This window comes from Teleopsis dalmanni, chromosome 1, assembly GCF_002237135.1.
Source record: "Teleopsis dalmanni isolate 2A chromosome 1, ASM223713v2, whole genome shotgun sequence".
Lineage (NCBI taxonomy): Eukaryota > Metazoa > Arthropoda > Insecta > Diptera > Diopsidae > Teleopsis > Teleopsis dalmanni.
Window position 1 is genome coordinate 76,611,304 of NC_051846.1, and position 26,563 is coordinate 76,637,866.

Consider the following 26,563-nt stretch of genomic DNA (forward strand, 5'->3'; position numbering starts at 1 on the left):
CAAAATAATCTGCGACAATTAAATTTTTCAAATCTTTTTGACATAAAAGAGAAGACAATTTTAATAATAATTTTTGTTTAATTATCGATAATGTTTATCGGTAAAATGAATTCTATTCTATATATTGCTATGAAACTCATAAATATTTAATCTGGCAACACAACTCCCACACCGTAAACTGATTGGCAGTTTTATTTCTGCGGAATAAATCGAAGTGAGTTATGTGCGTTTTTGTAACAAAAGAGTGCATAAAATATGTAGAAAGTGAGTTAAATAAAGTTTTGAAATCACTATATTAAGTAAAATAATGTTGTACACATAATTGATAATAAATGTAATAAATGTATTACTAAAATATCCAGTAAGAAAAAAATACAAAAAACACTCCAATACAAAAAAAAGAGCACTTCTGTGAGCAAAATAAACAAAGGCTGAAAAATTCACAAAAATAATAGTTTCTTTTGGATATGCTTGCGCTTAGTTGAAAAATGTTTAAAATTAAATACAATATAAAAATTACTCATTCTTAGTCAATATTTAATTATGTGTGCTAGAGGCACTTGCATCACAATGTACACACCTGTTTGTTCTCTGTCAAGTGTAGTGCTAACATATTTTAATTAAATCCAATAAAATCAATTATGTTATTGTTTTCTGCAACTTAATGCTAATGTTATAATATAATAATGATTTCTTCAAACTAATTTATTTGGCACTTTTCTCTCAAATCTCCAGTTAATTACATTTAATTCAAATAAAATTGAATTTCTTCTTTTATTAGTGTTGCAAATTTATTTTAAAAAAAGTAACCATTTTTGTTGAAAATGGTGCGCATAATCTGCACAAAATTTATAAAAAGCTTGTAGTGAGATTATTAATTTGTTATTGTTTATAATATAAAAATAATTCTAAATTACTTAATTATTGAAAAACAATGTATTATTGAAAATGTTTTACTTAAAAAAAATAAATAAATTTGAAGTGTTACCCATTCTGATATAGAAAATAGTAATTGCTTTGTGTTAAAATATTTTTTAACATTTTACCAAATAAAAATTTCACAACCATTAATTAATTTAAAATATTGCTAAAATAAAATCATTACATTTTATTTATTTTAAATTTAAGTAGCAAAAACTATAATATTTCATTTTTAAGAGTTAAGATATTGGAATGTGATATGAAAATCAAAAAATTTTAAAAATATATGAAAAAACATAAATTTATTGAAAATGGCAAAATATTTAAACATTAAAGAAATGAACGGGTAAAATTAATTAGAAACGGTATACTTTAAGCGCAGAATAAATATGTTAATGAATTAATTTTACTAATAATTCTTTTTGTTTTTGAATAAATGTGTCTTATAAAGTATTCAATACTTTAAAAGCAATAAGGAATAATGAGCGTGTATTTTGTAATTGCAAAAATGTGAACAAATATCTTAATTTCTATCAAATCTTAAGGAAGATATTTGGTATGTGAACAGAACATTATAAAGTATTGTTTGCTTACATTTGTATTACAATTTATTATTCTGCATTGCATTTTGAGACTTAAACTGCACCAGAACTGCATTGTATAGCAGAACTGTAGTTTAAGTCTCAAAATGCAAAACAGATTCGATTTATTTTTGCTCGTATTGAAAAATAACGGATTTTAATAAAAGTAATTACTATAAATACCTTTTTTAATAACGCTAGTTTTCGAGATGTCGAATTTTTAAGTTGGACATGAAGACAATTCATAATAACTAATGCGCCATCTAATGTATCTAATTGTTACTCGTCATCTGTGTAATCAACTGTAAAAACTGTATATACTAGTAGCGTTAGATGGCGTATGCAATATTTATTTATCAGTGTAATCAATACAGAAAGTTTACAAATTTAAACATCGGGAAACACAGTATACTCAGTGTTTCGTGTTGGATTATTCAAGATTGATATATCGACCTATCATTATTAGGTATTATAATATTATAAGGACAAGTGCAATGTTATGATCTTATTCGTAAAAGTATGATATGAAACCATAATAATGAAAATTTATATATCGATCTATCATTATCAGATATAATAATATTGTAAGTGCAAGTGCAATGTTATGATCTTATTTGTAAAAGTATCAAAAACAGATATGAAACCATAATAATGAAAATTGATATATCGACCTACCATTATCAGTTATAATAATATTGTAAGAAGACATGGAATTTTATGATCTTTTTCGTAAAAGTATTAAAAATAGTTATAAAACTATAATAATGAAGATTTTTAGATGCCATTTCTTTATTTCAAATAATTCTTTAAATATAATTCAAACATGTTATTTAACTATAAATAAAAATTGTGAAAATATATAAATTTACCGTTACATTCTGTGTAATAAATTTTTTTAAATTATTAAAAATAATGTGTTTTTAATTTTTTGTGTAAAATACAAAAAAATGGATGAAATATACTCTTACATTAAATCGTGTAAAATTTAATTTATATTCATTTTTAAAAATTAGAAAAAGAAATTAAAAAACTTAATTTTATTTCATTTCTAAAATATTTATTTATAAATAAAAACAAATACCTATAATCAAAAGTAACCGGGTGCGCTCACAACAAATACGAATTTCGTGCTCAGTGTATGTTTTTTTAGTTTAGCTCCTCTCACGCACTTGATTTGGCCAAAACAAAAATTGTTTGAGTTTGCTGGCTGGCCAGTGCGCTCAATGAGTTTTGGTAATAGTTAAAAACGAGTTGTGAACAGCAGATGTTGGTCGGGCGTATTTAAAATCCTATTTAAAAGCATTTATGTGAAAAACTTGTAAATTGAGTTCATTATCAAGAGAAAAATTATTACTAAATGAACCGCTTAAAATATTCTAAATAGAATGAAAAGCAAGCGTTTCGTTACAATTAATTAGTTTACGCGACTTGTGCGTTGCCCTTGTATAGACGGACACTACTTCAGACAATGGGCCAAGATAGTTGACGTCGTTCCAAAAAAATTTTCTACAACGCGTTGTAAAAGTATTTTTATTATAAAACAACAAATATTTAAAATAAAAACAAAAAACCAAAAAAAATAATCTTGGTTGCGAAGCGAACCTTGAAAAATGATTCTATTTTTATTTTATAACAAAAAGTGATATGCCTGAATAGTTTCTTAGCTGTTTTGGAAAACGGCTAAAATACAATTAAAATTAAAAAAAAAATTTTTTTAGAGAATAAATCTCAATTATGCTAAATTTTAATTTTGTTTGAATTTCAATTTCTGTTTGTGTTTGTGTTTTTCGACTCTAAATTATTTATAGTTCTATGCAATAATAAAATAATAAAATATATTTGTGAATACAATTATTCGAATTGTTTTAGCTGCACATAAGGCCAATTAAAGCGCATAGGAACATAATATCCTGGTTAAAGCAGTTAGCAGCGCTGTTGGAGTTAGTCTTAAGGAAACTCAACACTTCCCACAAAAGTCTTCAATAAACCAGACAACAAACAGCTGGTATGAAAATGAAATGATGTTAACCCAACTGGAATAACCAACCGAATTACAAAACGAAAAATTCATAAACGCACAAAACGAAAAAGCAATAAAAAAAGCTAATATAAAAATATATATTAAAATAAAAAGGAGCTAAAAGCAGGTCATTCTGTAACACACCTCATTAATTAAGTGATATAATATATAGAGCACATTCAAATCTAGCTAGCAACTTATGTTACCATCATAGACATGACATCATACGCCGCCACAAACGATACATCGCATACCACAAGTCCGGCAACAGCAAATAGTGAAGCAGTAGGAGATGAGCACAACACTACCACAGCCTGTTCAGTTGAGGTAATGCCTACAAAGAACAATTCACCAATAGATCATTTGACAACGAAATTGGCGGCTACACCATTACAAGATTTACACTTTGACAACCAGTATTGTTTTGATAGTGATTCCCTATCGGATGGAAGGGAAAAAGCAGACACTACCCCAGAAAACATAAAAAAGATTGATGATGTCATTAATGAAGATCGACGGCAAAAACGAACGGCATTTCTAACGCAACAACATCAATACGATGTCAACGGCTCAGCCGTAGCTGCAGGTGCGGATATCTCAGCAAAGCTTAAACTTGGTTACGGCTCTGTTGGCTTGGCGGCTGCGGTCGATGATTCAAATGCAAAAATTCGCCTTGCAAAAACGCTGTGCAGCACAAAAGGTAATGAATTTTTTCATTTCATTTCTTTTCATTTTATTTTTAAAACCATAATTAACTTATTCACTTATTCAATTTGTCTTTTTTTATATTTTTTTATTTTTGTATTTTATATTATTTATTTTATGGTATTGTTAACCATAATTGTTATGCATGTCACAAACTTGCTCAGCTATTACCAAATTTAGTGCTTACTCGACATACGTCAATGTTTTGAAATTTCAAATTGCGTTACACTTACACACTTATTTCTTTCCCCCCTAATAGACGTCTGTTTAATGAATGGGCTTTATTAATTTTCTTCTTCTCTTTTCTTTAAATCAATTTTCCCTAATTTTGACCGATTAACCCGGTTTGGTTTCGCTTATTTCGGAAATTATTTAAATATTTTAATTTTCTAATAATTTTGTAGTTGCAAGAGCAAAAAAGCTGATAAAATTTTTAAACGAAATTTTGCAGCTAAAAGTAGTTGTACGCTCTCCCGCCTTGTACAATACACAATATCGGTATGAATCAGCCATTAAAATAACTCGTTTTTGACTCTTGTTTAAGTATTAAGTATGTATATTATGTTTATTGCTGGAATGATGATTAATAATTTATAAGTCCCATTCATATTTAAATTAGTTTTCAAATCTTACACCCAAGAATTGAAATTTGAGTTGACTTGAGATCATTGTGATCTGTAATCCTAAAGTAAAAGTAAAATACCTAAAAGTGCCAGTTTTTTCATCAACGGTTTAGCTAAGTTAGTTCGAATGATATCATCCATTGTGATTAATTTGTCAATAAAGTTTGCAAAAACTGTAAAAGATTGTGTTATTTTAGATAATACTTGAAATTGTATTGGTTTAAGTTTTGCTATTAATCATTGCAGTATATATATAGTATACATATCAAATGTAATAATACCACTATAGAAACACATCCAAACAGCACACTAATAGTTGACAAAATGCTCTTTATTATATATTAATTTAGATTAGTTCTACACTTAAAACAGACAAAAATAAAGTAAAATGATGTGTAGTCTACCATTAAATAACCATCCTTAACCATTTTACTAATATCAACGAAAAAAAAATATTAGAAGAAAAAATAAACTGTAAAATAAATATAAAAAAATGAATACTTTATCATTTTTCATGAACTTTATTTTTACTATTGAAAAGAAGGGATCATGCATTGCGACCTAAAAAATCCCTTAGTCTGATTAGAGTGTTTCTCAAAGTCTGATTTCTTTAATGAAAGACAGTATAGAGCCTATCTTTCCTAGTCTTGGATCCTTATGATTTCTTCCGCTTGTGCATCAGTGCTGGGCAATCCCCAAGTACATGGTATGCAGTTTCTCTCTCTTCTCTACAGTATCCGCAGTCTGAGTTGGATTGAATTCCGAACTTCGATAGGTGATTATTCAATCTGTAGTGATTGGTCAATAATCTCGCAATAATTCTTAGGTTATTTTTTAATTGTGCTATGCAATCTTTGAAGAGTTTTAGGTTGTAAGTCTCTAAAAGCATTTTAGATTATGATAATCTTGGCAGCCTTTCGCAATAGAGTTCTCTTTCTTTTTCCTCTGCGCCGTTCACAAGAATGGATAGAGTTCCTTTGCATTTTCTGAATTTCTATTTGCTTCTATATGTGCGGCTCTCTTTCTTTAATTACACTATTGAATCGGTATAAAAGCAATACATAATACTACCGTTTTGAAGTAGTCAGTCATAATTATGCATTCCTAAAAAACAAAAAAGACAACTTTTCCCTCTGAAAAATTTCTTCGCGTTCCATCAGTAAGAGTTCTCTGTAACAGCTTCTCTTAATTGTATCGCTTGAGTATATCTCTTGATTGTGATGTGACATCTACACCATTACAAATAAATCTAAATAATAACTCTTTTGAACTATGTTGAAATATTTGCAAACATTAATTGGAAGTGATCACACAGGTACCTTTTTAATCCCTTGTGATTAACACAGATCCCATTTTTCTGGACACGGGTTTCTAAAATTTAAGAATGTATTCACTTGAGATTTTTATCAAATAAACACCTTTATTTGGCGATTTTGATTTTCCAGATTATAGATTTTATCCGCTAATATGTAATTTGTTAAATAATTGATTAACAGTGATATTAAAGTAAAGATCGTTTATCTTGGAAATACTGTTATTCTTAGATGTTAAGAATTTCACGCTTTATGTGGATGCAATCTATATTTTGAAGTATCGGACTTTAAAATTATCAATTTTTACATAAAAAACAACTACTACAAGTAATTAAGTACAACTTGCATATGCTAAAGAAATAACATAAAGAAATATAAAAATTTTATATCTCTATATTTTGATATCTCACAAACACAACTATATTAGCAGATAGTAGAAAAGGTTGCTTAGAATTTTATAATTCTAATTCTGGGGAAATAAAAATATTAACCAATAGTTTAATCAAAAATGTATAATATTGCAATGATTAACTCTCAAACCTTAAAATGAATAGTTTATTAATTTTAAATATATAATATTCAAATATATAAATTTAAATATTTCAACAAAATTACTTTTAACACATCTTTGACATATTTCATATACAATATAGACGATATATAAGATTATTTTATTAAATGCCACTTTAGAGAAATTATCCTAACCCAATAGAATTCAGCCGGTTCTGTAGATGCGCCCCGCTAGATCTTTAAGACTGCATTCAAAGGACTTGTATAGCAATTCAGTTCAACCGACTAAATGTTCGTTTTTTGTAACTTTGCTTAAATTGCAAATATTGTTAATTTATATTTAATGCTTCGCAAAAGTTTAAGATTTCAATATTTTTCCATAGACTAATTCAAAGGGAAATAACACAAAGTACGGGAATGTTTTGACTAAACATATTTACATATTTTAAAATAAAGTATACAGAATTAAACTAAATTCACTTTAATTTGGTTCTTTTTATCAATTATTTCTCATATCGAAAAATATGTGAAGTACAAAGCAATTACGTATATATTTAAGACCACTTCATTCTTTAAAAAAATATTCCCTTTTTTTAACACATCTTTGAATTTTTGAAAGTTAGGTTTAATTTTGATATATTCTTTCATTGTTTATAATATTACTTAAAATTGTTTTTTAGCCATTGGTGTAGTTTAAAAGTCAAATAAGGATACTTACAGATAAATAGGAAAAAAATCATGAAAAAAGCAATATATTTGCTGAAATATTGTGAAAAATAGTTTTTTTTGTTATTGTTTTTATTAATAAAAAATAATAACTCCCCAGTTTAAAGGTGCTTGTTTTTCATAAAGTATAGAAATATTAGCACAATATTGCATCTCAGCAGAACATGCGGCAAGCACACTGCATAATAGTATAAAGAAACAGATTATCAAAAGGCATCAAAATGGATCGCCAAGAAAGTTCTATCGAAACGTATGTTGCATAGACTTGTTAAGCTTAATCGCTCAGCAAACTGTAATGAACTGACTACAAACTAAATCGGACAACAAATTCATCGGTATTCCCTAGATATGTTCGCAGGTGGCTTTACCAGGTAGGCATAACAGAATAAGTCTCATAACAAAAATCTCTACAGACAAAACTACATAGTAAAAGTTGGCTATAGTTTCACCACAGATATAAATAAAGGGATCTATATGCTTGGAAAAATGTTATGTTCTCGGATAAAAACATTTTTCAGTTTTTTCTTATTACTCTTAAAACTATTCGGCGCCTTTCATCTGAACAATATAATGTGAACTGCATAGATACACAAGTAAAATATGACAGTGAAAAAGATAAAGTTTGGAAAGTCATATGTTTGGATGGTCAGAGAGATATTGTAATTAATAAATTAACTCTAATAAATGCTTTGATATTCTAACAATTTGTTTGATACCGTTCATGAAGAAGAAAAGGTCACTGCGAGGATCATTTCTTTGACAGGACAATGCTACATTTCATACTAGCCATGCTACATTCCTTTGGTTTCAAGAATAGAATACTGAAATTTTGTCGTGGCCTTGTCGCTGTTCTGATTTTAACATTATTGAAAATGTGTAGAACCTAGCCGTGGGTAGCAAAAAATACCACAAAACAGTAAATGAAGCTAAAAAAATCTTTTAGAATAATGCTGAAATATTGTCAATAATTCTTTATATATTCTATTTTGATCAATTCAATGCAAAAAGAAAAAAGAAAAAGGAGATTTTATTAGATGATGAAGTGACCTTAAATTTATTACCATTATATTTTACTTTAAATATATTTCGATATGAAAAATAATTATTGTAAAAATTAAAATTTAAGTTATTTTATTTTAATTTTGTATACTTTGTTTAAAAAATAAATTTACTTAGTGAAAACATTCTCGTGGTTTGTATTATTTCACTTTGAAAAAGGTGTTTGCGAAAATGTTTACTTGATGTTCAATTCTTGTGCATTACTATACAATATGTTAACAGATTGGAATACTATTCGGAACTAAAAAAAATGAAAATAAAATAAAATTTTGCTTAATCAGCAGACAGTATCTTGTCTAATAAAATACTATAACACCAAACTAAAAACTAGTTTTAAGGTTGATTTTTTTTCATATATGACGCGTCTCATGACGAGAAGAAAACTAAAAGGGTTCCAACACTAATAAAGAAACAACAGCAAAAACTTGATTAATTTATTAAAATTCGTTTGACAATCCAACGCTGTTTCAAGTATTGCAAAGTACTTAAATATTCGAATTTTAATTTGATTAGTTTATAGTCCGTATATAATTTCTTGGGCTGCAAGTGCCAGGCTTAAAACTCGTGGCTGTCAAATTAGAAACAATGACTAAATTATTAATATTTCTTATTTTTATTATTTATTTTTATTACATTTTTTTTTATTATTCCAAGAAAAAATGAATTGCAGTATTGCATGAGTAGTCCTCTTTTCTGTATATGAATGTATGCGATCTCATAGATTTACTATAGCTATTATATTCAATACCATAAATACCACTTCTTAGATATAGGTATGTATGATGTAGGTATTCTGTTTTATATGCAAAGCCATAAAGAAACTCTTAAAACGCACTTAGTAAATGCATACGTGACAGGATGTATACGTAAATGAAGTACGCTTCATATATAAAATCAGAAAATTTGGTTATACATAACTTAATTCCAAAAATATATTTTCTCTTCTTTCAATATTTGTTATTGCATATTTTTAATAAAATATTTAAAAAAATGTTTATTATACAGCTAATAAAACGAATTTGCTTCCGAGTCATTAAGATAAGAAAAAGCTGCACTGAGATACTTTTATAATTAACGTTTCAAGATACAATTGATTTCCTTTCTTGGATTAAGTATTCTTTATTTTTTATTAAAAATAGTCTGCAAACAATTTTTTCTTCGGTACTTTAAACAATTTGATTAAAGTACGCGTAAAAAGTGATTCATACCAAAAAAAAAATATATTTTTTAAATACATTTATTTATTTGCTCAAAATACCTCTACAATTGAAATTGTTTATTTTTTATGGTTTTTATATTGAAGTAATCGTAAATAATTATAAATAAAACCAAAAATATAAGTACTGAACGTAAAAAACACTTTTAAAATGAAAGCTTATTTTGTGTTAATTATTTCTTTAGTATGTGGGCTAGACGTAGTGTTCCTAAATTTCTTTTTTCTTTGTTCTCAAACGCCTTAGTTGAAATTCAAAAATTTGCATTACAAAAGCGAAATTGTTATTTGCACTTTAATTTCAATACTATAATTGCTTATTATCTTATCTATTATTCGCAATAAACTATTATTGTCTATTACAAGTTCCAATAATTTACTGAAAAGATTAGTCATTAAAAAAATGTTATTTTGAAAACGAGTTAGATTATGCGACATGTAGTCTTAGTAGTGCTTCATAAAAACACAGATAAATCGAATAATAAAAAATATTATAATATTAATTACATAATTGAAATTTACATAAATATATTTAATAATTGATTTAATTATTTAACTAAGGTTAAGCTGTAAAAACTATAATGTAGCAGATCTTTTAATTTCGAAATAATTATAAGAAAGATTGTAAAAACGACATATACGAGATGTATTGAAAGAAGTAACGAGCAGTTCAATTTTTTCAAAAATGATTTATTTATGACGGCAGTGACTATTTTACTTAATAGAAACTATTGTATTTAATAGAGAGGTTTTGAACACCAGTGAACTACTGCTGCCCATACCGAAACAACGGTGTAGTCAGCAAAAAATTCAATTTATTAAAATTATTAAAAAAATTTTATTGCTGGAATTCTCACAACTGCCCCAAACCTCTCCAAAAAGTGTTTATTGAATAATTAATATTAACTCCATTCACCCTTTAGTTTTTTGTCCATATGTCACCACGGTTTCTACTTCGAAAAACACGTTTGAAACGCCTTGTAACGTATAGTTTTGTTTCGTATAGTTATGTTTCTACGGACATCTGTCTATTTTTAGAAAACGTAGTTCTTTTTGAGTTTGCTGTATCTGAAGAATTGACTAGTTGTGATATTACAATTATGGCTTATTAGGTCACGAACTGTTGGATCTGTGATGTCTACATTTCGGTTTCTTCATTAATCTCTCTTATAGTAATTCTTCTATTAGCGAACACAATCTGTCAAATTTTTTTAACGGTTTGATTATTGATAAATTTGTTAGGACGATTAGACCGTGCGCTATATTTTATATTTTCTCAACTTTCTTGTAAACCTTCATACCATTTATAAACTTAGAGTTGTGACATAGTATCTTCATTCAAAATTTTGAATGCCTTCTCAATCGTAATTTGATACTAATTAACGACTTAAATAATAACATGCAATTTGTAGTGTACATGTTTACTAATGGCAGTGCAACTAATACACAAAAAAGACTCGTCTAAGACGGAAGTGATTAGCTAATTGTACTAAAAAGGCGGAATAAAAAATTAGAAAAAGAATCTTTAATATAATGTACTTAAGTAATTAAGTCAAATTCTGAAAATCACACAACTCAAAATAGTTCCACAAAATGTACATCTATCACACTCCAGATAGTTGTTAACTTAATAGATATATATGCATATTTAAATAAATAAAAATTAGTTTGCAACCTAATGGTCATGTAATATAGAGTGTCATGGGCAAAATTGTTGTTGTTTTCAATGCAAATTATAAAATTAAAAGTGAGAAAAAAATATTATGTCCGCTCAAATTTGGTCATGAGAGCCGACGCTAACTGTGCCCGGTCACTAAGGTATATCAGTGTTATTCAGTAATAAATGTCAAGATTTGTGTCTTTTTGAAGTAAATTATTATAATTTCTATAACACTCTACATAACATGTATTTTCGTCATAGCCCAAAAGAGACAATTTTGACGAACCCATAACCCTCTACATAACATGGCCCTAACAGTACTAAAAAAATAAAAGAGTGCAGGATAACTGCACCAAGAAACTTTTTAGTGGCAAATGTGACACAAATCTTGTTCACTTGGAATTTATAGTAGATCGACAACCTGCAACTAATGTGTATTCGGTGAGCTTCCATCAGTTGGTTATCGATTCTTCCCATCAAATTCTGAGTTTTCCCCTTATTTGGGCGTTCTGGGCATCTTTGTTACTGATAGGTCACTATGGAACACATTAAATCTTTTACAATCATTCTTTATAGAAAGTATGTTATATAGTGTTTCTCAGCTTTTATAATGTTTCAAAATTTTTTTCTTTCAAAAAGTTTTCCTTAATCAGCATGCAAAATACTTCTTTCAAAATTTTTACAAATTCACCTAAACTTGTATCTCTTAAACGGGCGTCACAACCAAATAAGGTTTTGTATCGAAGAAATAATTTGTATCTGAGCTTTTAAATAAATGTGCCTGAATATTAAAAAAATATTTTGATATTAAAATATTTTGTAGTGCTAAATTTGATGATCACCGACTTTTTAAAAAGACTGTTTTGTTAAAAGCCTGGTCAAATTTACTCTTAAATTTCACAGATTAAAAAACTATTGGACTATATTTGTTTCAAAACGAATCTAATGTAGCAATAAATTAATATGAGTTTTTAATTACGGTAGTTAATAATTAATAATAATGTTTTATTGTTAATAATTAATAATTCAATAATTTTGCTTTTTTATTTGAGCTATTAGATTTTATATATTATATATATGTGGCATGCAATATTTTGCGCACAATATAAATCTTCTGATAAATACATCTAAAATTACAAAACAAAATGTAGAATTCTTTAGATTTTTATAAAAAGTAATATTTCTTAAAAAAATCATTAATTATCTGCGAAGAAATACTTTTGATAAGAATTATTAAATTCTTATTTATTTATTTTTAATGTTTATCAAATTAACGAAAAATATTTCTGTGTTTTGAAAAATTTTATTTGTCTCCGATGTAGTATTTATTCTGCTCTACATAAGATCCATTTTTACTCCACAATTTACTACATAATTTAGATGTAATGTTATTGAAAGGATAGTGTTTCGATGTCCACTTAGCCCAGTGGCTAATTAAGTAATTTCTTGTATTTGTTTGTAGTAAATAAATAATATGTATTATATAGAATAAAGTTATGGAACTTGTAAACTTTTGGTACAGCATCTTAAGTTCTGTTGTTAACAGGGCTATATGACTACATTTTTTTCCAATTTCCGATTTTTGTCTTGTTTTCTCTTAGAGAACATAGAGTATTTTTGGTTATATTCGTAGAACTTCTTTAAAGTAAAATCTAAGTAATATTATATATTGATATATTTTTAGCATTCAACTAAATATGTTTTATTATACTTCAATAAATATAATTAATAATATTAATTATATAGTCTACATAACTTTTATTTCAAGGTTTCTCAATTTTCGATTTTTATCTTTACATGGAATATATTAATTTAATATATTCAATGTGAAGATAAAAGTCGAAAATTGAGAAGTAGGCTTTAAAAAAAATTTTTTTTTTCATATCAGTAGTCAATCAAAATTAAAATATGATATAATCAAAATAAAATTAACAAAAATTAGTATCGTCAAAATTTTTTTTATTATCATTAAGTAACATTTTACTTTCGGCATTTTATATACACGTAGCAATTATTATAAAATATATAATCGTTTATTTATTTTATAAAATAATTTCTCCGTTTTAACTCTATGAACGTGATTTTTAAAAAGCTTGGATATTTAAAAAAAATTTGCCATTTAGATAAGTGTGAGAGTAAGTTTCAGGAAGATCGCGGCAAACATCTGAAAGCAAATAAAGAAGAATTTATATGTAGTAAGTAATCAAATTATGTGTTTTGTTTTATATTAATTTTTTACAAAAATTTGTCAAATTTCACTTAAAAAATGTAAAACGCAAGACTTTTGGCATTATTTGAGTGGCTTTTGAACATCAGGTAATTATTTGCCTTTTGTTTCTTCTAATTAAATGTCTGCAATATAAGAATGTTCCTCGAATTAAATCTAAACTAAACATTGTACTCTTTTGTATTGCATGGTATAAATTAATATACCCAAAATATCGTCACAGATTAGTACAAAATCTCTTCTACTTTTTTTTATCAAAACTATAGGCCATTGAACTCAATTTAAAATGTCAAGTTCTTTTATTTTTATACAGTTCTTGTTAAGAACTTAAATAGATCCATTGAAATATTTTGCGAAATTTTTTTCAGATCGCTTTGCAGCTTGTAGTTTTCTGTTTAAAGTAGATTTTTATAAATATTCTTGAATATATATTATTTAGCAATATGTAAATAGGGACAATATGTGTTTTGGAGAAAAATATTTCTGTTCGTATATATAATTTAAATTTCAATAATATTTACATAATATTTATAAGATATTATAATTATATTTACATACAGTAAACCAGAAGCTGGTATAAAATAGTTTGATTATTTCTTTTCGTGCTCAAACCTCCAATTTTCTCAACCAAACTAGACATTATAAATACTTTAAAATTCATACATATATTCGGTGTACAAAATATTTAAAATTATTCAAAAAAACAACAAAAAGTCATCAATCAAAATTTATTTTACGGCTTTTAAAGTAGACCCCATCGTATTGAATACAATTATGTCTAGACCCAAACCTCTACATTTTTCGTAAACTGATTCAAGAATTTCTTACATTTTCTGCGTATTTGCTTGTACGGTGTCAATTGAATATGAAATGGCAACTGAAAAGTTACATCGGCTGACAATTCCGAGTACTTTGTACACTGAATGCACAGTTATGGTTTAGTGCAACGAATGACAAAATGTTCAGATCACACGTTATGTTGAGATTTCATATAAAAATTTGATATGTTCAATAAGTTTTTTTTATTATTGAATCAAAATTATATATTACTGCAATTGTACTTTTTCTCATGTTAGGGCTTCAGATTATATATATACTTCTTTTTAAAAATTTTTCCATTGTAATTGCATTTTTCTATGCTGAAATCACTACTACATCAACATCACCATTTTTGATGGTTTTTAGTAAAAATATTTTAGATTTCAACACTATATTCTTTCACCCAATAGACGCATGTAACAAAAGCAATAACTAAGTACAGATAATTCAAATAATATACAATATTATCGGCAATGGTGCAGTTAAATCTACTAAACGCGATCGCATCTAAAATACTTTTCTAACACTTTTGAATAGCAGCTACAGATACTTTAATTAGGTCACTGCAATTGGAACTGACCTGACTGTTGCACTAAGTATTATGTTCTTATGATGTAGTTTGATAATCCGTTTTGGTCCATAGATTGACTCAATAAAATTTAGCTCCATATAACAAACCACATTTTATCATTTACAATGTCTATGACATATAAAACCGTATTGCTCGGTCTGCCAAAAAAAAATTTGAATATTTTTTTTCTCTCGTTTAAATTATTTATTTCTCATCAAACTGAATCTGAAAGAATATATATATTTAGCTATCTAACAGCATATGTACTTTTTGAACACATATTATTTTATATTATATTATTTATACATGCTCCGTCTAATATAAACGTTTAAAAATATGTAGATTTGCTGGATTTAATTCAAAAGTATTTTATTTGGTTTTATTTTGTAAATGTTTTTCCAATCATCATAAAAATTGCAAAGAATTGCGTTGATCGTCATGAACACAGTAAAGGAAATATCGTAGTATATTTTTGAATTTTTTGAAAAGGACATGAATAGATTCCCTCCAAGAGAGTGAAATTATTACCTCTTTAATACAATTTAATACAAAGTAGAATAGATACATTGCTGGACTAAATATCTTTAAAAGCTTGGTTTTTTGATAACAAATTAAAGTGGTTGAGTCAACGATTCAACAAATTTTTAAATAAAAACGAATTTTTTAGATAAAAACCGTCTTATTTACCAATATCATCTTGTTTTAGTTTAATGAATTCATTTTAACGCTTGTAGTTTATTTATCCTTTCGAACTTATTAAGTTATTCGATTACTTAAAACAACTGTATTTAAAACGTTTTAGGCCAAATTAACTATTCATGGTTGTAGAAAACTAGAAAGAGTTTGCGAGAAACAAAGAATAACATTTTTTTTTTCCAAAATGTTGATAAATTATAGATATTACAGGTTTATTAACTGAAAGTCTTTTCCGGATACTTTTTTCTGCATTTGGATTTATTTCGTTTTAAGAACTAAGTAATCATCTCCCGAATATATGGAAATTAGACAAGAAACCCCGTCTATAGAAATTAGAAGATTAAAGAGGCATTATTTTTTAGACCTTACGACGAATGAGTTATAGACTAATTACTAAACTATGAGGTTGTTGGTAGCTTTTGACTTCAGTAAAATAAGAAAATAATAAAAGATCTTTTGGGTTCAGCACCTATAATTTATATGTTAGCTGGGGATTGTATTACTGTATTTAACTCTGTCATATTCAGGCAAGTGGATTGTGTATGAGTTGTGTTGTTGGATATGTGTTGTTTGTGTTCAGAACTTCAAATGAACGAATGGGGATCTAGGGGATCGTTTCTTCTAACAACGGTAGAATAAATGCTATACCTAGAATAATTTATGAATTTTGAATCAATAACATGTCTAGGGGATCGTTTCTTCTAACAACGGTAGAATAAATGCTATACCTAGAATAATTTATGAATTTTGAATCAATAACAACATTGTTAGCTCACCATTTCCTGGAAGTTTTGATGATATTACAATGGGCAATAGATGTCTTTGAGTAGAAGAGTTGATATTTGTATTACAATGCGCGATCTTACATGAACTTTATCCTATCCTTATCCATGTCATTATCCTAAGCAACTCATAATTGTACTAAATATTCTAGTTCTAAATAGATTCATATCTTTCTTTGTGCATTTTATACATTACTTAAAAATGATGTCTCATAAAATATTTTGTATATAATATTTAAAGTTGTTTTAAAGGTATTTAAAATGTATTGAAAATAGATTTTTATTTTTAATAGGTTTAAATGAGTTTAAAGCAATTATATCGATTTGTTCCTGCTTCTTTAGTTTTTTTGGTTGAATATAAAAGAAGCACTACTTCTAGAGATTGACGATGTTTCAAATGTCTTTATTTACAGCATTAATTTTTGGTATCTTGTTACCAAAACTTAGGAATTCAATAGATAGTCGTATAAAGAGACGTCAAACTTCCAACATTTTAATGCTTCTCGACGTAAATTCTATCTAAGACCTATTTACACTTCATACCACTTAACTCGTAATTTTAATTATATTTTTAAAATCTTTAATTACCAAAAATGGGTTTTTTCTAGCCGATTTATACATATTTGATTTTATTCATAATAAATAAAATTAATTTTCTTTCTTATTGAATTTCGCTCGAACTTTAGCCTTCACTTTTATTTATTAACCCAAAGCATAACAAGTGTAACAAAACTCAGAAATATTGGCCATCAACCAACGAGCAAAAGATATAAAAAAAAAAACCGTGAGTAGCAGAAAAATTGTGTAGCGTAAACGAATAAGTGAACTAATAACAAAAACAACAATTACATTTTTTTTCATAATAATTGCAAAAGTTTGCCGCCATAATTCGTTTTCACCTAATAATAGTAATGAACAGTTAATTTAAACATAGTTACGATTTTTATGTTATACTTTATGCATTTGTTTCATTATTTTCAGATACGCTTCACAAAGACAGGCGCGTTGAAAATACGAACGTTATGGCTTCATCATTGCCACTACAAGAAGCTGATGACAATGGTAATGAACACAAACTGGACAATGCCATAAGCAAATGTGAAACACCTGAAGACGTTTCGAGTGCCTCTAATAATTCCACCATTACCACTACAACAAGCAAGCAGTCGTACGCTTTTACGATTGATAATTTTAGTGAAAAAGATTGTGATCCAGCTGCAGCAGCAGCAAAATACAAAAGTCTATTGGAACGCTTTCAGAGTAGGCATAGAAGAGGTGCTTCAATGTCGAAAATAGAAAACAATACTACAAATGAGAGTCCAACTTCAATAACTGCATCTACTTCAGCGTCCCCTTTAACACCGCGCAGTGTCAAGAATCGAGAAGATAACGAAAATGATGGACAAGTTCAGGATAGTATTGAAACACCACCAAAGGTAAAACTGCGTGCACGCGATCGTAGTACCTCTCGCGTACGAGATGCTTCAAAGCGTCACAGTTGGTCGCCCCGTTCAAGTACACAAGAACCGTTAAATAGTCAAACGCAATCAACAGTAAGTACAGCGTCGAAAACAGCAACGCCAGCATCAAAAAAGAATACCACAAACCGTAAATCTACGGTAACTGCAGCGCAACAAGTTCCGAAAGGGGCTTCGAACTTGGTTGCAAATCGTACACACTTCACGCCACGTTCGACTGCAATGCAAATGGCTCTGCAAAAAGTTGACTTTATGTGCCCACAACCACCATTAAGTGATTATAGGTGCTTAGATACGGATGCCGATGCAGATAATGTTAGTGAAACAGGCACGTATACGCTTGATGGTGATAACTACACTGAGGAACAAAAAGAAGTTATGAACATTGACTGTGGTGGGGATGATACAAATAAGAATCGCCCTAAAAACCTAAACCTTAGTAGACATAATCCCGAATCAACAGTTAGTTCGACTAAAATACCAGTTCATGTGAGTACTCGCACAAATAATGTGCTGGAAGTGAATTATTATCATGAATTAGCAGAACAGGCGCAGCGTTCAAATCCTTCTGCGACTTCAAACGATTTGTTACTAGGCAGTCACCAGTCTGCTGGTGATTATTTAGAGAAACTGAAATCTAGAGTTTTGCGTAATGTTGGTGGGAAAAAAGATGGTGCTGGTGATTTTCTAAGTAGCAGTAGCAGTTGTGAGGGAGGTATAAGTCTATCTAGTAGCCATAAAAATAAGAAGTTCCCTGTAAGTAATAGTCAGAAAACATCTACAGAAGAGGAAGACGTTGGCTGCTTTACCAGTGTGACTACAAGTGGTGTATTAGCTAAACAACCGACACTAGAAGCGACACCAAAGACTGCAAGACTATGTCTATCCACTTCTCAAATTGATTCTTCTGAGTATATAAGTAACGAATCGAAATTGAAAAATCCCGCTGCTTCGTCATACGCAAAAGGTGGTTTTACTGATCATCAGAAGGCTGCGTATCGTCTTAATGTATTTACTAATCAAAAGGATTCACAGAAATTCGCAGCTACTCGTAAACTCATAGAATCGCCGCCAGAATCACCTGTTGAATTATCTGATACAGCCATTCTAAAAACAGCAAGTTCCAAAAATGATTGGATTAAAGAATGGGCGCGAAATGCGCGTGCGCGTAGCCTTGCTAATGATACTGGCTCTCACAGTAAGCAAGATACGCAGGAACTTATGACACGCAGTTATACGTGTGCTTCTGGCAGTGACGGCGTTAACGATGAGAAGCTGCTTGGCAAACATATGTCACATACAAAGCTTAACAAAACGCTAGCGGAACGTTTACGGGTAGCTACGGATTGTGATTATACCAGTGATCCCACTCTATCAACATATTCTAAAATAAATCAAGACGTTAACTACAAACCGCCTAAAAGTCCCACTAAAATACCATCCCCGATGCATACATTATCTCGTGCACGTAGTGTAACACGTCCACGTGGTTCGTTACAGAATATTGTGTGTGCTGATGATGAAGATATTTACTTACAAAATACAGCATTAGCTATAAATACCTTGCAACAATCCTTATCACGTAAGAATTCCTTAAAATCTATACCGCAATCTGGTTCACCACGCGCATATTCAGCACGGCCTTCTTCTAATTCAGTATACTCTCCGGAAGCGATTAGTCCGGAGCATAGTTATAACTCACCTACAACTGGTTATCAGCAACGTTCGCCTTTACACAGGCGTAATAATCAACAACAAATTAATGCACGTAACCAGTTGATGACGAGCAGCATTAATGAACAACAGTTAGCTTTACTAACCAGTGGTGAATATTTGGTAAAACAAATGCGTATGCGAAAGAACTCATTTGATGGTACTATTGGTAACTCGCCCAAGCAAGCACAAGAAAAATATATTCAAACTCCAAATACAGAAAGCGATCAAGATTCACCACTTCGTCGTTCAAGTTCGTTTTCAACAAAAATAGCTACTCAACGTACAGCACGTCCACAATACCAGAATATATATACACCGCCAGCACTACGTAACAATTATGTACCCACTAATACTAATGGTTCTACTAATTCTCGACCAACAGTATCATCATCTCATATGACCAAATCTGCAAGTTCTAATAATTTTGGACGCATGTACAGTGATTACGATGACAATTTACAATATTACATAAATGATGAAGATGATGCTGGCGATGAATATTACAGATATAGTGATGGAGAGGATGGACAGGGCATAGACGACAACTATTACGAACCAGATGAACTTGTACACTCTACTGCCGACACGCCTGTAGACACCCAAAATGTGCCACTAACTAATACACGTTATAATAAAGCATTGCTAATGCGAATTGAGCGTAGCAAACAGAGGGTTGCTGGTAAACCTACTTCAGCGCCGGCGCAAGGAAGAAATGCTTTAACCGGTGCAGGTGTTGCCGCTTGCCCAAATACACCCGAGTTACCTAGACGTAATGTTAAGAGTGCTGTTACACGTACCGGTGCTATGACATCACGGCAATCAGTGCCACGTGATACCAGCTTAAGCCGTTTAGCCACACAAGTACCAAATTCATTAGCATCAGCCAAAAAGCAGTTGCTGCAAACAGCTGCAGCGGTGCCGAATACTGCAAAACCTACAACAACAACAACACGAGTTCAACCAAAATATATGGATATCTCAAAATATAAACCAGCACAAAGCAATAATTTTCTGCGTAAAAATGATACGAGAAGTACTTTAAAAACTGATGCCATCAAACGTAGTCCAAGTGCCACCGGAATATCAATGAATCGTGCTGATCCAACGCGCATGAGCAACCGTAGCGTTAAATCGGTAGCATCTAATATGACAGCAAGTACCAATAACTCTGTGAGTTCTGCTAGAGCATCGTCTGCTGCGCGGAGAGATGTTTCAGGTATTCATATTGAGTAAATTTTTTTTCACAATTAAAATTTAATTTTAATTTTGTTTTTTAAAGTTACAAAACAAAAGGAAGCTGAATTAGCTATGTGGAAGCGACGTGCTACATACGATCCAATGAAAGCTGCTGCCGAAGATCGTCGCCGTAAAGAAGAAGCTAAGAAAATGGCCAGAAATAGTGGAGAACTCAATTATGAAAGGTACAGTGCAAGAAATAATAGATATGTTATGGCGAAGGCACAAAAGTAGTTGTTAAAAACAGCATATCTTTGCTTAAATAAGGTTTACCAAAGAAATTAGTTCAAGAAAATACAAACTTACAATTAATCAGACGGAGTAAAAAAAAATTAAATTTATTTTCTACATATAAATTATTTTTGTGTTAATAAAATAATAATTGAAATAGAAATCCATTGAATCCATCCATTATTGCCGTCTGATAAACTGGAGAAGTTTCTTAATTAAAAATTATATATATAATTTGATTGAAATTGTATAAATTGCAGTGAACTAAAATCGGTTGTGGGCGTATATATTTTACTATCAATTTATTTTATACTGTACTTAAATTTCTTTTTGTAGTTCCTACTTTATTTATTACTTTACTAAGAAGTTGGAAAAAACTTTCAGTATGTGATATCGCATACGAAGCAAAAGGTACAGTGGGTGCGATTTTGCGATTTTTTTCTTTTAATTAGTTTATCACATAAGCACGTAAACTATTTGCATTATTTTTATGCATAACTTTAATTTAAACATTCACTTAAAGGAAAAATATAATTCAGAATTTCAAGCAAATACATGTACTCATATATATATATAATATATATATATATTCCATATTATTGAAAAAGTAATGTTAGGGATATTCTAACGTTAATTGTGCCTTATTATAGTATGTATGTGTAATACTATAAAGATGAACATTTTTTCTAATCATGGAACAAATATCTACTTACGCACTTACACTTTATTGATCAAAAATAAATATAACTGAACTATCCACTGACAGCATTGATATTGTTTCACATTTCTCCCAGATTTGTGGGCAGTAATAAGAATGCTAAAAAAAAGTATTGATAATAATTTTCAAATATTAATATTATTATTAGTATTATATTTTATTATTATTTTATTTTATTTTATTTTCTTATTATTATTAATATTAATATATTAATAACAATTTTAATAAAGTGTGTTTTCAGGCCAATTGGGTTCCCTGATGATGACTTTATACTAAAGTCGAAATATCTATAAAATAAAAATTATTGTAAAATTACATTGTGATTTGTTTTTCTTAATTTTTATTTTTTAACACAATAAAAAAATGTTGACCAATTAGCCTGAAACTAAAATTTATTAATAATAATTTTCTGTAACTAGATATCTTGAGTTAATAAGAGTACAGTTGTTATAGTACGGTATTCATATACTGCCAGAACGATTGATTAATATTTTTTTTGAAAAGTCGACATATTAGTAAATCAAGAATAAAAAAACGTACTGAACGATTGTATTAATAAAATGTAATTTCCATATATATTGCTATCGACCCAAATTATTTATACGTATTTATTTTTTTTTGTCACACTTTAGGTAACTATTAAATTTTTAAAAAATGTATGAAAAAAATTTTAATCTTAAACAAAATTACGTCGTAGATTCAAATATTTGTATAAACAAATCACGCGGCTTTAATTTTGTTTGAAATTAAAAAATAAGTTTTCCTTTTGTTATATTATATTATAGTTAAAAAATTAAAAAAGAAAAAACAAGTTACCTAAAGCCCAGCAAAAAATACAAATATATTTCCATACATTTTATACAGATATTTTATTTAAATTAAATTATTTTATGGTTTTTTTTTGCTGATTTTTAATATATGCTTGAAACTAATTATATAAGAAATTGACGAAATTGTAGAATTTCTCTAAAATATCAAATATTTTTAATTTTAATTTTTACTAGTATTATTAAACTGCAATTTTTAGAGAAATTATTGGTAAACAACAGTTAGCAAAACAAAAAAAAAATTAATAATTTTACATATTATTTTTTACGTATTTATTTTTGTTTTATTTTTTATATATTCTTTTTACTAATTTTAATTTTAATAATTATTATTTTCTTTTATAATAATTTAAATATTAATAATTGATATACACAAATCATCACAACAACTATAACAGACCATCACGATCCCTTTATCGCAGAGGATACTTATGACCTGAAGGAGTGCTTATAACCGACCTCTAAAAAGGTCAACAGCAGCTCCTGAAGCATATAATTTTAGAGAATTTAACTAGAAATGCTTACTTACTAAATGGTGATTGAGACGCTAAATGGAGAGAAGTTAGTGTTATTTAATTTACCAAACTAAACAAAATATATTTTTTGAAAATACAAAATAAACAATTACGATATTTCGATACGATATACGATATACGACTTCACTGGAATATATTTATGGGAATTTTGGTGCAACATGCTAAAAAGGTTTTTTTTGTTTTAATATTTTCATACTTTGTATGCGTTTAAACATTATAAATTTACGAAAAATGTTTGCATTGTCTTGTTAATGCTCTGCTGCATTTGCAATTGTTTAACTGTTTCAATGCTGTTTGTGTTTATTTTGTGAAGTTTAAAAATATTGGCGACAGCTTAAATAATTTAAATAACTTGTCTTGTAATTATCGTATACATATCGAATACATTTTTCCTTTCATTCAAAATAGTCTGCAATTTAACTACAAATGTTAATGCTTCATTATTAATATTTCACTAACACATTCATTGTAATGTAGTTCACGTACTAATCTCGAATCATAGTTCTAAATTATAAACTCACTTAAGAGATATAAATCAGTATCGGTAGCTCATATACTCGTATATAAAAATATGAAATATTAATATTGTTTTTAATAATTTAATTTGGAGTTTTAGTTTTTTTAAGTTTATAAAAAAATTTTTTTAAAGTTCAACTACTAATGAGTTGTAACAACAAAAATTATATTATTAATTAATTAAATTTTGAGGTTAACCATACAGCCGTATCGAATATTGGCAACGACCTATCATCATCATTAGTCTTTAAAACTAATTTTTTTGTTTTATTAGTTCATATAGTATTAATGAACTTTCGGAGACAGCCAAGACTGAAATAATAAAACTTGTAACGGTATTGACAGGTCACTGATAATCAGTGGTCCCTATGTCAAAAAATTAAATATCGCCTTCAAACTGATAGGCAGGAGCTACAGAGTGGAAGTGATAAAAACAGCTGAACACTTGCTTTTCAAATACCAAGGTTTGGCAAGATTGAGACATTGCAATAATAGACATGCCAAAAATATCTTTTTTTTAAGAAATAAAATTAGATTTTCGTGATTGGGTATGTAGTTTCAAAACAGAGCCTACTTGGGATAAAAGGAAGCTCTGACTAACTATTGTTGTTGGAAGAAAATTCAATTGATTTTATAAAATTTATTTTGTTGCAATTAATTTAATAGTTTGTCCTATATAATTTTAAATAGATATATATATTTTTAAGGTTTTAATTTTTATTAATATTTTAATATAGACAAAGATTGAAGTATTATTTTATCATTATACAATTCATTTAAAGTTGAGAGAATTAAAATTGTTTTTGCATTATTTTTTAATTTTTGTAAATTTGACGTTGAGAAATAATTCTTTTACAGAAAAGAGTTTGACAACTAGTCAGCCAAATTAAATGCAACAAACCTTGCATAAATATTCCGTGAAAATGCGGCAAATTTTTTTTTTTTTTGATATCCTCAATTTTAATTTCAATATTTTTATACATTTTACAATTAAGTGTTGGTTAATCTTTTATGAATTATCGTATAATTTTGATGGAATCTGCGGTAGTTTCGACTCGCAAAAATGTTGTTTATTATTCAATATACACGGTTGTTATAACCATGACCACTGCCAGATAATTTAGATTCATTACTATAAACTTACCAATTCTCAACTGGTCTTCGACTAATTTTTCTTAGAAAGACGGAAAACAGTCTTGAAGAGTCGCAGTAGAATAGTCAAATTGTGCTTTTGTGACTAAAAATAGTGAATAAATTATTTGTGTTTTTATCCACTACAGAAATTGATTCGATTAATTGTCAGGGAAGTGAAGTGGCTCTAATAAGCATATTATACACTGCAATGCAACTTTATTAGGTTGTTATTTTGCAAAAATAAATAAGCTCACTTCTCAAATAGAATTCCTTTGTTTAGTTATTAAAGCTTAATCCAAATCAAAATGCATTCTTTTTTTATTCCCTCATACCTTAAATGGAATTAAAATTAATTTCTTGTGCATACTAAAAAGAAATATTTCATTTATAATTATAATTATAGTTATTATAAGATTAAAAAAAGCTTTTATATCTTATTAAGAAAACCATCTTTCCTAATCTTACGGTTTCGATACATTGCTAGATTATAGTAACTGCGAGAACTTTGCAAGACACGTTAATAACTGATTGAATAGTGTAAGATTAGGTAAAAGATGTGAAAGTAAACGTATTTAATAATTAAATTTTTATTTTATTTGTTTTATCAGTAATAAAAATCAATAATAATAAGCGAACTATAAAATAGCTGCACTCTGTAAATAAACTTTCACTATGAATACTTTTTTTTTTGAGGATTAATTGCTATATATTATTTATTAGTTGGTTTTGAAAGATATGAGCTGTGATAAGTCGCGGTTAATACCCTCAGTAATGTCGCCTTCGTTGTCTACTGCGTTTTCCACAAACGGGTACCGAATTAAGCGCCTTTCTATCTGGAGTATTTTCGTTTCTAAATTTTTCAACTTCACCTATCTTTATGTATGATATGTTAAAATATTTAAACGAAATTTATAGCAACTTTTAAAAATAAGTCTTATGATACTAACATTATCACAGTACTAAAAATTTTTAATAATAACATCTTCACATATACACATACACATATTTAATGCTTTATATATTGGGTAAAATAATTAACATATTGTTTTCATTTAATATAATAATTTGATTTAATAATTAATTATTCTTGTAATGTTATTCATTTTAGTTTGCAAAAGTAAGAAATTTCGCTTTTTAATCATTAAAAATTTTGATAATTTATTATACAAATGCATTTTAAAAAAGTTTATAAATTAAATAGTTTTTCAATTTTATATAATTAATAAGTGTGTTTATTTCTTTTCATAATTAAAAAATAAATTAATAAAATAAACAAGCAGCACAGCACAAGCTAGCAGCGAACCTTCAAATTTTAGTCAACAAAATTCAATTGAAGAACAGGAAGGAGAATGGATAATTGGTGAGACTGACTACACTGAGGAAGATAATGAATGTGTTTAAAAGTTATCTATTTGCTAATAAATAATTTACACTTAGAGTAGTCTAAATAAATAGTTTAAGAAAAGTGATATACATTAATTATATTATGCGAAAAATATACGATATGTTAACATTTAAATACATAGAATTATAGATTATAAATAACAAGCCTATTATGTATTTAATATGTATTATTGCGAAATGTATTTCAAAGTGGAATATATACACATTTTTTTTGTTTTATAAATATTTATTGTTATTAATAAATACTGCTTCAGGTCTACTCAATAGTTTGCATTAAATCTGCAAAATAGAAACAAATTTCAAAAACTGTCAAGAATTATTGTTTTTTTTTTAAATTAAAT

The 26,563-nt window shown here is 28.1% G+C and overlaps 1 protein-coding gene across 6 annotated transcripts; it reads left to right on the forward strand.

Annotated features, from left to right (window-relative positions):
• Nucleotides 1–159: 159 nt before the first annotated feature.
• LOC119680657 lies at nt 160–26,283 on the forward strand. Of its 6 annotated transcripts, none has more exons than XR_005252481.1 (6): nt 160–264; nt 3,372–4,222; nt 17,408–20,836; nt 20,900–21,041; nt 23,031–23,193; nt 26,099–26,188. XR_005252481.1 is itself a non-coding variant. In XM_038093588.1 (5 exons), exons 2-5 carry the CDS (start codon nt 3,739–3,741, stop codon nt 26,217–26,219), a joined length of 4,176 nt encoding a protein of 1,391 aa, XP_037949516.1. In that variant the 5' UTR covers nt 160–264; nt 3,372–3,738; the 3' UTR covers nt 26,220–26,283. The 6 variants fall into 6 exon arrangements, 4 of the variants coding, with proteins under 4 accessions (XP_037949516.1, XP_037949532.1, XP_037949524.1 ...); XR_005252480.1 differs by having other exon boundaries at nt 23,031–23,337; nt 26,099–26,185; XM_038093588.1 differs by lacking the exon at nt 23,031–23,193 and having other exon boundaries at nt 26,099–26,283.
• Nucleotides 26,284–26,563: the final 280 nt, after the last annotated feature.

Excerpts from the sequence above, each read along its gene's own strand:
- LOC119680657 (XM_038093588.1), top strand. The coding sequence starts at position 3,739 with ATGACATCATACGCCGCCACAAACGATACATCGCATACCACAAGTCCG. Across the intron at positions 4,223-17,407 it reads AACGCTGTGCAGCACAAAAG|ATACGCTTCACAAAGACAGG; the intron begins GTAATGAATTTT and ends CATTATTTTCAG. Across the intron at positions 21,042-26,098 it reads GGAGAACTCAATTATGAAAG|CACAGCACAAGCTAGCAGCG; the intron begins GTACAGTGCAAG and ends ATAAACAAGCAG.